The sequence below is a fragment of the Alosa sapidissima genome, chromosome 17 (genome assembly GCF_018492685.1).
Source record: "Alosa sapidissima isolate fAloSap1 chromosome 17, fAloSap1.pri, whole genome shotgun sequence".
Classification (NCBI taxonomy): Eukaryota; Metazoa; Chordata; class Actinopteri; order Clupeiformes; family Clupeidae; genus Alosa; species Alosa sapidissima.
In genome coordinates, this window is record NC_055973.1 from 18,388,469 (window position 1) to 18,403,699 (window position 15,231).

A 15,231-nucleotide genomic window follows, 5' to 3' on the forward strand; every position below is an offset into this window, starting at 1 on the left:
ATTCTACAGAATTATACAATGAGCATGTTTTAAACCATGGGACCCTAAAGATTGTCTAGTTCTGACAAAGATTAATTACAAAAAAGAGTGACGTTCATGGGTGCAAAAATGTAACAGTTCTAAGTGGATGTCTCTAAATGTACACGTTTCCAATGTTGTGTTACTGCCTATGGTTGTTTATGAATCTCTGCATCTCTTTTTTGGGATATGGTTTAACAATTTAGTAGTTCTGTTAATGTTCGGTAAATACAAAGAATATACATGTTTCAGTCTGAATGACTGAATGAATGATAAGGAACAACTATATGAGGGTTGGTCGTCTTGTTAAAATAATGATATCATCCATAATATTCATTGTAAACTTGTAAAGAAACAGCCTTCCTTTTTATTCTTGATTTGATATGTACACAGAAAGATGCTGTTTACACTTTTAATACACCAAGTAAAAGTTGTAAAAAACCAATTGCACTGTGCAGACAAGAGTTCTCTCAGGTCACCGTAGTAACTAATTGATAAAAAAAAGACTATGAAAAATACCTTAAAATACAATGTGAAGAGGATTACCACCTTCGCTATTAATATTATTATGATCATAATTACATATACATTTCTTTTTCAATTGATTACAATAAAAAGCATTGTGGAAATAAAAAAAACACAAAAGAACAATTTGTCGTACCCACAAAAAAACAATTATGGCATGTAGATAAAAACAATGTGCATTAGATGACATGATAACATGATAAAAAATCTCTCCCTTAAAGGCACTTGAACTACATCCAGGGCTAAAATATAACACCCCATATGAAATATGAAAAGGGTACAAGTACCAAAAACAGCTGCTGGATTTGTGCTCCCATACCATCAACAAACACACAAACACACACACACACATACACAAACACACACACACACACACACGCACACAAACACACACACACACACACACACACGCACACGCACACGCACACAAACACAAACACACACACCTCAGAAGGAAACAACACCTCATAACCTACAAACCTAACGTTGGCAAGTGTCTGCCATTTGTGCCTGTTTCTGTTTCATTTTAGATGGCTTCTGACTTTAGATGGCAAAAGCAGTGCTTCAGATGTCCCATATATGTAGCATCCTTACAGTCATGCTTATGTACAATATCAACTCGACGGGCAGCATTTAAAGCTTAAACGGTCGAAAAATAAGGGGGGGGGGGGGGGTGTAGAGAGAAGTCAGTTGCTCTAAACCATCTACACATAGAGTGACTAGGTAAAATGAACTATTGATAACTATTGATCTCTGTGTGGTTGTGCATACGCACAGCAACATCGTATGGCAGGTACCGCCCTGCCCATTCACACACACGTACACACCCAGACACAGACCAAGCACACTCACTCAAATATGTACCTACAATACATAAACCCACAATGCCTGTCCAATGTAGATTCAAATTAAAGTTAAAACGTTTCGACTCAAAAGTCTTAATTTGTCATGGTATGGCAGTAGGTTTAACAAGGTTTCGATAGGCATTGCTGGGTCTGAGGCTCAGGCTACATTGTGGAAACATGAGCACCTCTGTGTCGAGCAATTTAATACATGTCAGCGGTGTGGGAAGGGTCCCATTAACCTGTACCATGAAACAATGAGCATGGAAAAGTGTCAACCCTAACAGGGAGACTGTGCCAAAGGTACCGTTAACCTCATCCAAAAGTCAAGATGAGGGCCAAAGAAATCAAACATTTGCACACAGACACACACAAACGTTTGCACTCAGATACATACGTGCACACATCAGAAAGCAATGGTGACACACAGCCATTCGATACACAACACAAAAGCTAACATTTCACACCCCCAACCAAGTGAACATGAATGAATTTTTCATGAGTAACATTAATTAATAACACATCCCTGACCTTGTTTATACAAAATGAATTCCCAGGATAGGGGCCACTCAGGGTGTAAGAGGATCTAAGGAATCACCTTCGTCTGAAGACCAGAGAGGAGAACAGACAACAGTGGGGAGAAGGGACAGAAAACAGACACAGAGGGAAGAGCCAATGACCATGAATCAAAGTGAAGAGCGTGACTGAGATTGAGAGGATTTCCTAGGAGGCTTACGTCCATGACCCTCAGCCAAAGGGCTCCCCCACTGTTCAGCCATGCTAGTTAACACAGCAGGCGCGTGTGCATACCCTCAGACACAGAGACACAGACACACACACAGAGACACACACACACAGACACACACAGAGACACACACACACACACACACAGAGACACACACACAGACACACACACACACACACACACACAATGCGTAGTACACATGGTTAATGTGATAATATCTGCCGTGTCTCCTGTTGGGGTACGGTTTAGAGGTGCAGAAACATACACTACGCACATAACACCCCGTCCTTACGTGCCACATGCACACTAAAGAACAGAACAGTACCTCCTGAATGTCTCTCATGAGCTGGACTTGAAATGGGAAAGCTTGTGCGAGTGTCCAAATGCAGAGGAAGGCCTTGGAGGGAACGTCTAGAAGATCATTCCGATTGTCAGGGTAAAAAGCTGCAGCTTTCTAAATTCAGAGCATTCTACATTACATTACATGTGGCCTCATCACACATAGATGCATGCATACAGTCATACATATCAAGGCACAGATTATGGAAGAAGGGGGTAGATGTAGTGTTAACCAAAGTATCAAAACAATAGCTTCACAAAGCAAAGTCCCCAAAACAACAAATTCACAGACAAGTGGAAGATGCAGAATTAAACACAACCAGATAATAAAAAAAACAAATAAACAAACGAATAAACAAAAACAAAACAGTTATCCCATAAAAATTGCTTTTTGTTTCTCACAATTTTGAAGCTCACTAGCTCCACAAGCTTGTTCTCATTCCAAATGTCATTATTGCTGCGGTTTCTGCGAGTCCTTTCCTCCTCTTCTACGTGCTCTCAACCTGCTCTCCCTTTCTCTCCTCAGGAGTAAAATGGCCGCGCTTTCTCCTGCACAGACTGGAGCCGGTTGAGCCGGGCCAACTGAGAGGGGGAGGGCGGCACGTCCTGCCGGTAGGGCCCTTTGGTGGGGGTGAGGGGGCCTGGGGAGGGGGAGGGGGACTGGGAGTGGGGGTGGGGGTAGGGGTGGGGGTGGGGGTGCGAGGCGTCCCCCTGGGGCTCTCCGTAGCTGTTGGGGGTGGCGCTGGCGCTCGTGCTGCTCTCTAGCTTGGCCTTGGCCTCCTGCTCCTTGCGGCGTTGCTCCTGGCGCAGCAGCTCCTGGGTCTCCAGAAGCACGCGCGCGTTGAAACCTCCTCCCCCCGACGAGCCCAGGTAGCCGTTGCGAGAGCCCTGGTAGCTGGAGTAGCGCGGGTTCTCCTTGGCCGTCTGGAAGCCTTCTCCTGGCGGGTACACGCGATCCCAGGAATCCTGAGAGACGGTGCTAGGATTCTTACGAGGATGCCTGCAAGTGGACACAATGGGAAAAGATGTTTAAACTCATCCATCTGCACAGTCACCCATCCATCTCTCCAGCCAATAATTTCTCTCAGAAGGGGCCAGACAGGCCCATTGAGCAGACAAGACAGTAAATGCTGCCTCATGTTGACGTCCGCATTGATGGGCACGTCTCTCGTCGCCAGTCTTCTGACTGACTGATGGAAGACCATAGCAACACCCCTTTCCCCCCCCCTCGGCGCAGCCGCTAAAAGCTACCCCCCCCCCACTCCCCCATTCCATTCGCTTGGGCAGTACAGCCACCGTTATTATCCTCCATTAGATGCTTGAGTGTAGAAGCAGCATGGACGCCAGGCAATTTTTTTTAGCACTGCAGAGAGAAGATTCCATTCACACTCGGTTGGCGTCGCGCGCTTAAAAGGGGTTCGGAGATCACACTGTGACAAGACAATGAAGGAGCAAGACACACACTCACACACACGTACATTAAGTCTGGCACGCAACCCACCACACGCCCTTCCTCCCCCACTGTTGTGAGGGACCGCGTGCTCTATTCTGGATGGCCTATTCTCTCCACTTAATGGCTGAGCATGCCACAACGGGCCTGCACACTCTGACTGCAGTCACGTAACACCACAGTCTATTGTCAAGGTCTTCCACTGAAATGACTTGCATAAAAAGGAGACATCAGGAAACAAACGCCGCTATTTTGCACAGAGTGACAACTCCATCTGATATGAAAAAGGCACTCATATCAATGTGATGAAAGCACGTCATTCAGATAAATAGATGAATAGATTTGTTCAATGTTGTGTCAATGGTGTATCCGAACGAGAGAGAGAGAGAGAAAGAGAGAAAGAGAGAGAGAATGGATATCTGGTATGTACTGTAGGTCAGGGGTTTTCAACCAGTGGTCCGCGGCCCACTTGTGGTCTGTGAGGACATTGCTGGTGGTCCCTGACCATGGATTCAGTAATGTAGTTGCAATGTGGGAATCAGTATTTTTGTTCAGTGGTGGTCCTGGCGTTATATAATTAGTCAGAATGGTGGTCCCTGGTTCACAATCAGTTGAAAACCCCTTACTCAGACTCATCCTACAAAAACATGATGCTTGTTGGATATGGAGGTTTATTTCTTAATTCACGTCTCAACCCTGCAGCTCTACTCTAAGTGGAGTGGGTATGAATGGTGGGGTCTGCCTTCCTGGCGGATGAATAAATGGGCATGATTAATAGATATACGTGCCTTCGTCTAACAAAACTATTTGTCTTTTGACAACAGCAAATGCAGAATTGCTCACTGTATTTTGGTTAGAAGGAGACTTAACTGTAGGAATGACATAACAACAAATGGGGACTGAATTCAGAATGGCAGAACTAGAGCATACCGAATTGGGATGTTGGACTGCAGGGGACAGCTATTTTATACTCAATGGGGTTTCTGTTTTTCTGTGTATCTGTTGTAAATCAGGTGTTTATCAAAGGATATACACAAACACAAAGACATACGTCAATAAAGTATCGCCCAGCACAGACCTGGTGTTAATAAACATGCAACCTTACATAGACCACTGTTTCTTTTAGTTGGAGGTCTCCAAATTGTATTTATTTGAAAGCAGGAGACCACTGTGGATGTATATGTGTTTGTGTCTCTGTTTGTGCTTGCATTCATTTATGCATACCTCGGATGGCTGGTCAGACCTGCGGTCAATTTCTCATGACTTCTATTACAGCTAATCACTGCGTACGCTTATCATCTGGATCTCCTCTGTCTCTTTCTCTCGTCTTAGTAAATCCCATTCCATTGGCATATTTGTTCATTAGCCAAAGCCGGCTCTGCACATGTGAACACTACCTCATCAATATGCTACAAGAAGGCTCAGTGAAAAAGCAATCTGATGCCTCAGTTAGACAAGAGTCTCACTACTGCTGTCAGCTATATACTTAATCACGACTGAATGCACAACATTTGTTGATGCCTAATTAAGGAGCCATTCCCTAGTCTTTGCCTTTGACGCTGATCCTGTCTTGGGTCAAAAGTCATCTCACACCAACCCTCTAACCCCCCTAACCCCCTCCCCCCCCCACCTCTGCATAGAGCATGGTATGAGATTATTGGATGAAACGCATGGGGGGGGGGGGGGGGGGTGGGGGTGCTGTCTACCACTACGTTCCCATGGGAATTGTCAGGTCCGAACCTCCTGCCTCTTCAAATCTGACGTGCGTCCAGAATGAGGTCGCTGTCTGATGAGAGCGAGGCATGTCAAAGGGCAGGGAAGACCGTGGGTGCACCGTGCACTTATTGATTAGTATATCAGGCTCAGGAGTACTGGATGACACATCTGCATTGATCCAGTGAGCTCTGCGAGGACCTGCTTTCATATGATGACTGGTGGGCAGAGGCCTTCACTGACCTGTCATTTGCATTCTTTTTCTTGCTGGCTAATTTGGACATTTTGTATTTCTAAGGTACACCTATAATGTGGCCAGTAAAAATAGGCACTCAATAATGTCAGACCACACACACACACACATGCAGACGCGCCCACACCCACACGCACACACACACACACGCACACACAAACATATGCTTTCTGGCTATAAATTCCTTTGGTAATTACCTAAAGAACATAATTTGATACTTTGGAAAACAACTGTAGCAGGACCCATTTATACAGCGGGTCTTTCCATGTTATAATGGTTCAGCTCGGCATGCTAGACCTGGCTGGGCTTCAGACTGGAAAATCGCTGCAAGGAAAATACATGTCCCAAAGAAACGGCAATAAATTCACTCAAACACGGTGTCAAACTTTATCAGGCTGAGTCTCACTCAAGCATAGGAGTTTCAGATTTACTGTAGGAATACACAATTGAATAATGAAAAAGTTTAAAGAAAGTAACGTAGAGAGGTAGACACAGAAAGAGACAAAGACAGACAAGACAGAGCAGAATGGCAGCATTGGTGAGCTCTTTAACATGCAGTAGTAGGGGGTCTGGTCACAGACCAGGCATAAGACAGACACACCATCAGCCTGACAGTCCAAAACAGAGACAATGATATCAGAGAGGGCCTTCAGGAGAGAACAAAAATGCACCCAGACCAAGAGTCCCTCGCTGCTGTGTTGACATTTACAAAAAAATATACAAAGAAAGAGGTGGAGGGAAAGGAGAGATGGAGAGAATGCCAGATACCCCTCCGAAGCTCAACTCGGGGGAATGGTAGGGGTTGCCAAGATAAACTTCCTTTGGAAAACACGTCGCTGTAGCGAGCCTTTATTGGCTTTTAGAGGGGGGGGGCATTCTCCCCACGCCCCGTGGGTATTCGGACACAGTAAGTCACTGTTTCTTTGTGGCCCCACACACTCATTAAAGAGAGAGAGGGAGAGGGTGAGAGCCATTACAGCCTAATGGAATTACTTTAACTGATTCGCACAAAATGGTCGTCAGGAATGAGAATGCAATGGTGATGCTTTTAGAGGAATTGGGCAGAAGCAGTGATGAGCTGGATCTAGCTTTTGCTCAAGATCATTTTAAAGGGAAAATGCCAAATGAGGCAACTGGGAGATGCAGATAAGAACAAGAAAAGCGTTTAATATAATAGATGAAAAATGATAAAGAATAGATACCATAATTTCCCAACTATTAACCGGGGTTAATACAATGATTTTGCTATGAGGTTAATACACGGGTAGTGTATTATGGCAGTTAATATGGTATAAATATGGTTTTGTTTTTTTAACTTGCATAAAACCATGTCCTGTGGTTTATATACAATGCGGTTAATACACAATAAATTACTGTATGTGGAATTGCCAAATAATCAGGAATAACACACAGGGGGGAGGAGGAGGGGGAGGGGGTAGTCATAGAGAGCGAGAGAGCAAGAGAGAGAGTGTGTGAGTGAGAGAGCTGCTCACCGTGGTAGGGAGTTGTACTGTCTTTGGGTTTGCTGGAAGGTGTCTCTACTGTCGTCCTGCCTCTGCCTTTGCATCTGCATCTCCACAGACACCGAGTGCCGCCCAGTCTGCGTGTAGGAACCTGTGTTAGCCTGGAGCACAAACACACACACACACACACACACACACATATGTTACTCAGAGCTGCATTACGCACTTGGCATCACACACAGACAAACACATATCCACAAACCCAGATGGACACCCAGTTACTACTGTACGAAACTATTTAAAAACACAAACAAGTAAACAGCAAACCACACAAGGAAACACATCTGTCCACACAGTCACACACATGCACATTCACAAAAACACATGCTATCATTAACACACAAACACACACGTACATGCAGTCATAAAGCGCGCTCACGCACACATACACGCACACACAAAGAAGAACTGCTTTAACTGAGTTTGCAATTTCATACACCTACAACTAATTGTAAAATAAAGCTCTATAGCTGATCAAATCTAATTTGAGAAGGCCACTGAGTCAGTCAGTCACCCCACAGAGCACATGCAGATGAGATAAACCCCTTCATGTTGCCTCCCTTTGGACTGCGCTGCAGCATCTCTAAAGAGATCATTAAGCAAGGTTAGTGTTGGCAAGAGTAGCATGTGTTAATTAGACAAACAACAATCGACAAAGGAAGTTTGGTCAGAGATGCGCACATCCTCTTTCAACCACACACCCATAAACACAAACATAGACACACGCACACGCACACACACACACACACACACACACACACACATGCACACATCCCTGACCTCTTTAGTGGTCTTCAGTGTGTGAGTAATGCAAAGGGTGTGGCTGGTGTGCTGGTGATGTGTATGGCTACTAATTGGCATGCTGGTCACTGTTGGCATGGCTAACAGATACAGTATCACAGTTGTGACTAATGCATGCAATATGACAAAGCAGGAAATGTCTGACTGGATTTGTCACTGGATGTGTGAGTGTGTGTCTGCATCTGTATCTCAGCTTGAGTTTATAGCTCCATCTACCTTTGACTACTGTCATGAAACATACATGAAATTAAAATTAAAAATCGTTTAATTGAAATTAAAATCGTTCATCACACTTATCCCTGCTTTTCCAGGTTATCTACTGTACATGTACAGTGATATTTATTCCAGCATAGACTATTAAGAACATGGTCTCTGCCAGCTCTACAGACAGCTGCAATAACAGTGCAATTAACTGTCACTCAGGAACAAGCCCTCACCAAGGAATGGAAGTAAAACTATTACACATGTGTGTCAAAGCAATAGAGCTGGGGGTCTCTCCAATTACACTGGCAAAACATGTCTGCCTCCATGAGATGCCTCAGTCCGTAACACCATATCACATTAATTTCAGAGTCGGGCAACATGAAATTATTTCATTTTGGCTAAACACTACATTTGGGCAAAATAATTAAGCCACGGCAAAGATACTTTTAATGTAATTTAAAGAAATGAGAGAATAACCTTGAAGGAGAGAGATGAGAAGGTGTGTGTGTGTGTGTACCTGTTCTATCAACACAGACAGTGTTACTTTGTGGATTCCTGATACATAGCTTTGAGGAATAATCACTCTGGATAATAGAATTAGGCAGGACATGAAATCAGATTATTTGACGGTCTGCTGGATGACAATGGTTTATAGACCATGGGATTTGTTGAAATTAAATCTAAACTATGTCCCTTTTTCACTGTGAAATTCAATCACAAGAAAATATTGTCAATAAAATAGAATACATATATTATAGTTCAATTCTTTGCATGTACAGTACATACACAGAAAAGGTTGGAGAAGGGCAAGGAGAACAGAGGAAGGGTAGAAACAAAGACAAAGGGATGAGACAAGAACAAAGACATCTGTTCTGTGAAGGCTCTACAGCTTTCCAAATGAGACCATTTTGAAAATCATTTGCAGCTATCCAAAATACGCTATTCCCCAGAGCAAATGTTGACTTCAACCTAAGACCTCTGAAGCAGATAAAAAACAGACTATAATAGTTGTGATTACTGTAGAGTCTGACCCGTAAAAACCCCTATTCATTCCATCCATGCAAGTCCAGATGGGCCAGCAGCATAGCATGTCAGTGCGTGCATGATGGTTTAAACCCGGCCTCCTATGTTGTACATATACTGTTGTTTACGTCTCCGGGTACACAATGACTTCCAGAGTCCCTCCTCGCACACATACACACACACACACACATACACAGCACACATATGGAAGGTATTTCTCTGCTAATGCTTTTGACTACACACATAAAAAGCAGGCTACACACCAAAGAAGGAAAAGGACACACAAAGACAGGAAGTGAGGGAGACAGAAGATGAGAGACGGAAACGGAAAGTAGCTGAAAGAAAAGTTTGGTGCCAATTCGCCGGCTTTATTAACCACATGCCCCAGTCCATATGTGGTTGAAACCTTGGGACTGATGCTCAGTTCCTGCAGCAAAGACAACAATCTCAAGTTGGATGGCGGTTTCCTTTAGTCAAGTCACAGGGCAGATACAGTTTCAACAGAAAACAACTAAGGTCTTGAGTCTGGGACTCCACACAGGGTGTCATGCCATAAATCATTTATACTACATATTTAACCTCCATAAGCTAGGAGCTACGCCAACAGAACACACTGAATGAACATACAGAAGCCTGGAGACTAGCACTACAGACTTGCTAGAGACTTAAGACAAGCCTCTACTTCAGTTAAGATAATCTTATCTGCGAAACAGAACGAGAAGGATGTGGAGTAATCTTAGGCGCCCATTCTTAAGGGAGAATAATCAAGATATGTGAGTTGTGAGTTATGTTATCTGCGGATTGCCCACTCTGCTATCGCATTAAGGCATTCCTCTATGTATGAAACCGTCCATTGTTCTACTGGCCGCCAGAGAGCACTGGGGTTAGGCTAATTTAGTGCGATGCTGATAACCTTTCCTAACCGTGGGGCCATGTGCGATAGTGAGACAGCTCTGGACAAACGGTGCATGGGAAACCACTGCAACTGCACTAACAAAAGAACTGAGTAATTCAGCCCGCTAGCACCTAATCACAGTGGTCCAACATCTACAAGCTCAATCATAACTGACTGCACAATAGTGTTGGGATAATATTGTTAGCGTGATAGAATATTCCACCATGTTCTGCTTCGCCGCAGTTTAACAGATGAAATAAGACGCATCTACAATATAGCACGAATGTCACCAAGCGCATCAGGGCATCAAGCATCAGCGTCTCCAAATACTAACACAATATACAGTCCACAGAATAACTGACTTGAAGAGGCAATGCTTCCTGGTGTGAAACAAGCAATCCTGCTCTAATAGGCAGCCCAGCTGAGGCCTTTGCCAGGGCAGCATTTCACAGGAGACTGGGAAGAATCCACATAAATGAAAACCTAATGAGACTGTTTCTCTGCTCTTTGTTCAGGGACCAGTATAACAACAACATATTTCTCTGTGTGGCCATGCACAACACAGACAGACAGACAGAGAGACAGAGAGAGAGAGAGAGAGAGAGAGAGAGAGTGTGTGAGTGAGAGGGAAAAAAACAGGAAGAGTGGGAAAATGAGAAAGAGAGGGGGAAAGGGAGGGAGAGACAGGGAGAGAGGAGCCAGGCCGACTAGAGAGATGACTCTTCGCCACAGCCAGCCTCTGGAAAACACAGGCTGCTCACGATGAACATCTGGAAAGTCCCTCCACCCCCACTAAACAAAAAGCAGCAATGTGGGAGGGAAAGCAAACTGGACAGCGCTAATTGCCTGCACACTGGAGAAGGTTTAAGACAGGCATTAAACGCTGAGGCCGATTACTGGTCGCTCTGTAGTGCTGCCCCAACATTCTTTCTCCTGACCCGGGCTGGACCGTTACCCTGCCTCAGGGGTGTTGGAGGCCTAATATGAAAGACAGAGGAGACACTCCCTACGCTCTGACACGGAGCCTCGCTCATGCACTCACGCTGGGCGCTGCACTCTCTCTGCTTTGATTGGGCTACCCCTGGAGGGAACATTCTGGAACATTCTGAAATGGTACATTAATCTTATTCTAAATCGAATGATTAGATAGTGATTCAGATTTTTCACTGGAAAAAACAAAACACATTACAGTGCGGACACACGAGAAATCATGGTCCTATGATTAAATCTGCCTCCACATTCATTTCTAAAGGATCTAACTCCCACAGAGATCAAGGAGAAAAACTCTGAGCCTGTCCACAACTGCCTTCTATCAACCTCTCTCACCAATCCCTCTCTCTCTCACACCCTCTTTCCTTCCCTCTCTCTCCTTCTCCCTCTCTCATATGTCAGCTTTTAACACCAATCAGGCAGGCTTGATGAATGACAGGGGCTTACAACAGATCAGCACGACCGCAAAGCAAACAGCACACTACCAGCACTAAATCAACGTCAAACGGGCATACACTCGCAGGCTTGTATGTATGTGTTTTGTGTTTTTCAGTGGTGTCGAAGAGATGAGATTGAAAGCTCGGAGGTGGATTTAGTGAATGTGTGCATGTGAGACTCTGGCTCTTGTCACAGGAAGAAGGAAGCAGAGCATGTATAATTGTTACCACCCTGCCTCTACTTGACATAACTGTTTAAGGGCTACTGTAAGTGTTTATGAACTATGTTCTGTAGATTATCGTTCTTAAAAGCAATGACCACTGAACCCTAAACATTGTACTCTAAGTAGTAAAGCCTGACAGTTGGCCTTTTTGAGAAATGTTCTCTTTATGGTACCATATTGGGCTGATAAATGTGAATAATTTACCTAACACCAGACCTCAATCATCTGGCATGTTAAATACACAAAGGTGGCAAAACCTGAAGCCTGTCCCTGACAGAAATGTGTCAGAACTTGACATTTGACATGCAGTGAAACCTGAATCAAAGCTACTTCCAGCCTGCACAGGGAACATGGCCCTGTCACTTTAAACCAGCACAGTTTAGAGGGAAGGCCATAGACCAGTCATTAATCCCGCAGACCACCAGCTCCCAACAGAGCCCCGTATTTTATTACTGCTCAAAATACCTCTAAGACTTTCAACAATGTAAACAATCGCTAGCAATTAGAGCCGTTTTAAGCCCAGGCAGCTCTGGCTTTTTTGCTGAGCAAATAGAAGGGTTTGAACTTCTCTCCTGCAGCAACAATGACAGTGGGCTTTGATGCATTGATCTAGCAAACAACACAGCTGAGCTATGGCAAATAAGAGCGCACACGCTTTCTTTGGGGCTGCCGTGCTAACATGAAGGATTCATCAGAGATGCGGTAAAAGGGCACAAGTTGCAAGTCCTCTGGAACTTCTAGAAAAGTTAGACTGACATGAGGAAACTACTCTGGGAAGACATCTCGAAAGAGTACATCTTAACAAGCTTGACAACAAAGTGAAGAAGCACTAGGCTCCTCTCCAACAGAAAGAAAAGGGGGTGGAGAGCAAAAACTGTTGGAAATTAGAGCCTAAAAATAAGGTTTGGCAGTTGAAAATAATAATGAAATAAAAGAACAGTCATGTTAAAATGTACAAGGCGTAATACTTGTTGGCAAGGGAAGAGGTCAGCACAATGACCTGCAATTTGGGGGAAACAGCCAAATTGTTCAAGGTAATTACGTTGTCATCCTTTAAAATCCCTCTGTGCACTTATACCAGGAAGTCACAAGACCAAAAAAATGTCTGTCTCAGACCATTACACTGCAAAGACACACAACTATGTGACCTCTGACCCTGAGCGACTAAGTTCCCAGCCAGCAGAGCCTTGTATATTGTTGTAACACTCTGATAAGGAAAAAATAATGCGTAGCCTCTCACCCTGGAATGTAAACCAAACAGAAAGCTACAGGGAAAGCAGTGTGAAAACACATACACTTCACAGTAAATCCAACAAACATACCTGTAACAAATCTGACTGTGGGCTATCTGATCATAGACTGTTTATTAGTTTAGGCAAGGGGTAGAGTGGGAGATGTAGTTCTGTTTCTTGTCAAAAGCAATGTTAAATACAATCACAACAGCAATCAAAGACAAAAACAAGCTGTACCATCTATCAAACATAGTGCGAAACACACTTAAACAATACACTGATTTATTGATTATATAACATAACACTAAACATTATATCAAGTTTAATATAATGAAAAGCATCATTGCATTTTAAGAAACTTACATTTTGTAACAAGTGTAAAAGCAGTTGTTTTAAAATTCAGTCAAGAATACCCTCAACCCATTCCTTCATTATATTCCCATGAGAACCAGAGCTATTTTTTTTTCTATTTGTCACACTGGGCAGATGATCTTTTTTTGTGAGCCACCACTACCCAGGGATTTCAAAAGGCACATTGAAAGACATATGAGTGGTCATTAGATTTAGGTCAAAGGTCAGTGGACAAGATTTCATCAGACAAGCCATCTTGTGCTAGCCAGATAGGATAATAAATAACCAAAAGAGCAGCCCAAGACATCTGACGAAAGCAGTCAAACAACTAACTGATCTGCTTCCTAGCAGTGAGAATAGAATCCTGAAGTCTTCCAAAGTCTTTGTCACAGACCATGTGAGGTGAAGTGAGCAGAATCAGCATTAGTTGCAGTAGTGGCCTGCTGGCCCTTGTAGTGTCATGCCAGGAAGGATGGTTAGTGGTGGACAAGAGGCAGCTGCTTCGCTGCGTGGCTTGCTGGGAGGGAGGTTAGTGACTGAGCGAGAGTTAGGATGGGACCGGGCCGGCTGACCGAGGGGCTGCAAGACATGTGCGACGGGGTCGCGAGTGGCTCGGGGCTTACACACTCACCCAGGGCTGCTGCTCGAAGCTGTACGTGCGCCTGCGGTCATCTGGATCGTCCTCATGCTTGGCCTGCTGGAACTCGTGGCGCAGCCGCTGTATCCGCTCGTGGTTGCTAGGCGCCAGCCGGTTGCTGCGGACAAGGGGGAGAGAGCCAATTGGTCAGGAGAGAATCACACTCGCTGGTTTACCAGAGACAGAGAATGACATCATAACCTATGATAAATCTGAAGAGATGGGCTGAGAGTTGATTAGAAAATCAATTGAGTGCCTGCTTAGGAGCTGGAGAAGCTCTCCTCACACAGAGGGACTAGAGGGACTTCTGCTATGACCACAGAAAGGTGACATGTGCAACAAAGAGTGCTTAATACAACAACTATGACTCAGCATTCTATGGCTTGCATTGAACACCCTCTTGTAGGACTTAATTTAATTTTACATTAATACTTCAAAATATTTTTAATGGCAACATGCATACCAGAATGATGGATAATAAGCTCTGAACTCATCCGAGACCCCCCCCCAGCAAGGATATTCACATGGGGACAGTCATTTTTCTGTACAGGCATTTCTTTACACATATAATGCGTTCAAACCTTTCCCCTACACCCAAAGGAAACATATATGAGAAGAAATAGCCTCATGTAAGTGTCCCCAGTGAACCATGATAAGTGATGCATGTTCCTTTTAGAGTGGAGAAACCTTGTGCAGTTATGGTGCCGTTAAATAACAGGCTGTCAGGCCCTCATCTGCATGTCCTTCATTAAAGGCTCTGAGAGGCTTGTCAATAGGGATCAATACACATCTCCTCAGCCCACTAATCTACCTTCGCTTTTATAAAACCCAACAGAGGCAGCCAGTGACAAACACCTCATTACAAGGAAGTCCTCCATCTGGATAATAAGCGATTTCTGCCAGCACACGTGAGCGAGAGAGCGATGATGAAGTAGTGGGGAGGATGCAGGCAGGGGAGGTGTGAAGTAGCAAAGAGAGAATGAAGAACAAGAGAGGTGGTGGAGGGGGGGGGGGTGTGAGAAAGAGAGA

General features: G+C 44.3%; 1 protein-coding gene across 5 annotated transcripts in view; it reads right to left on the reverse strand.

Annotated features, from left to right (window-relative positions):
• Positions 1–350: 350 nt before the first annotated feature.
• LOC121688002 (partitioning defective 3 homolog) overlaps positions 351–15,231 on the reverse strand; it is a 291,825-nt gene continuing 276,944 nt past the window's right edge. For 4 of the 5 annotated variants that reach the window (XM_042067282.1, XM_042067284.1, XM_042067285.1 and 1 more), the window contains 3 exons: positions 14,197–14,320; positions 7,379–7,509; positions 351–3,469 (listed from right to left, as the gene is read on the reverse strand). In XM_042067282.1, coding sequence (XP_041923216.1) covers positions 2,992–3,469; positions 7,379–7,509; positions 14,197–14,320 — 733 coding nt within the window. In that variant the 3' untranslated portion in view covers positions 351–2,991. The remainder of the gene's footprint in view (positions 3,470–7,378; positions 7,510–14,196; positions 14,321–15,231) is intronic. The other variant, XR_006024477.1, reaches the window with a different exon arrangement.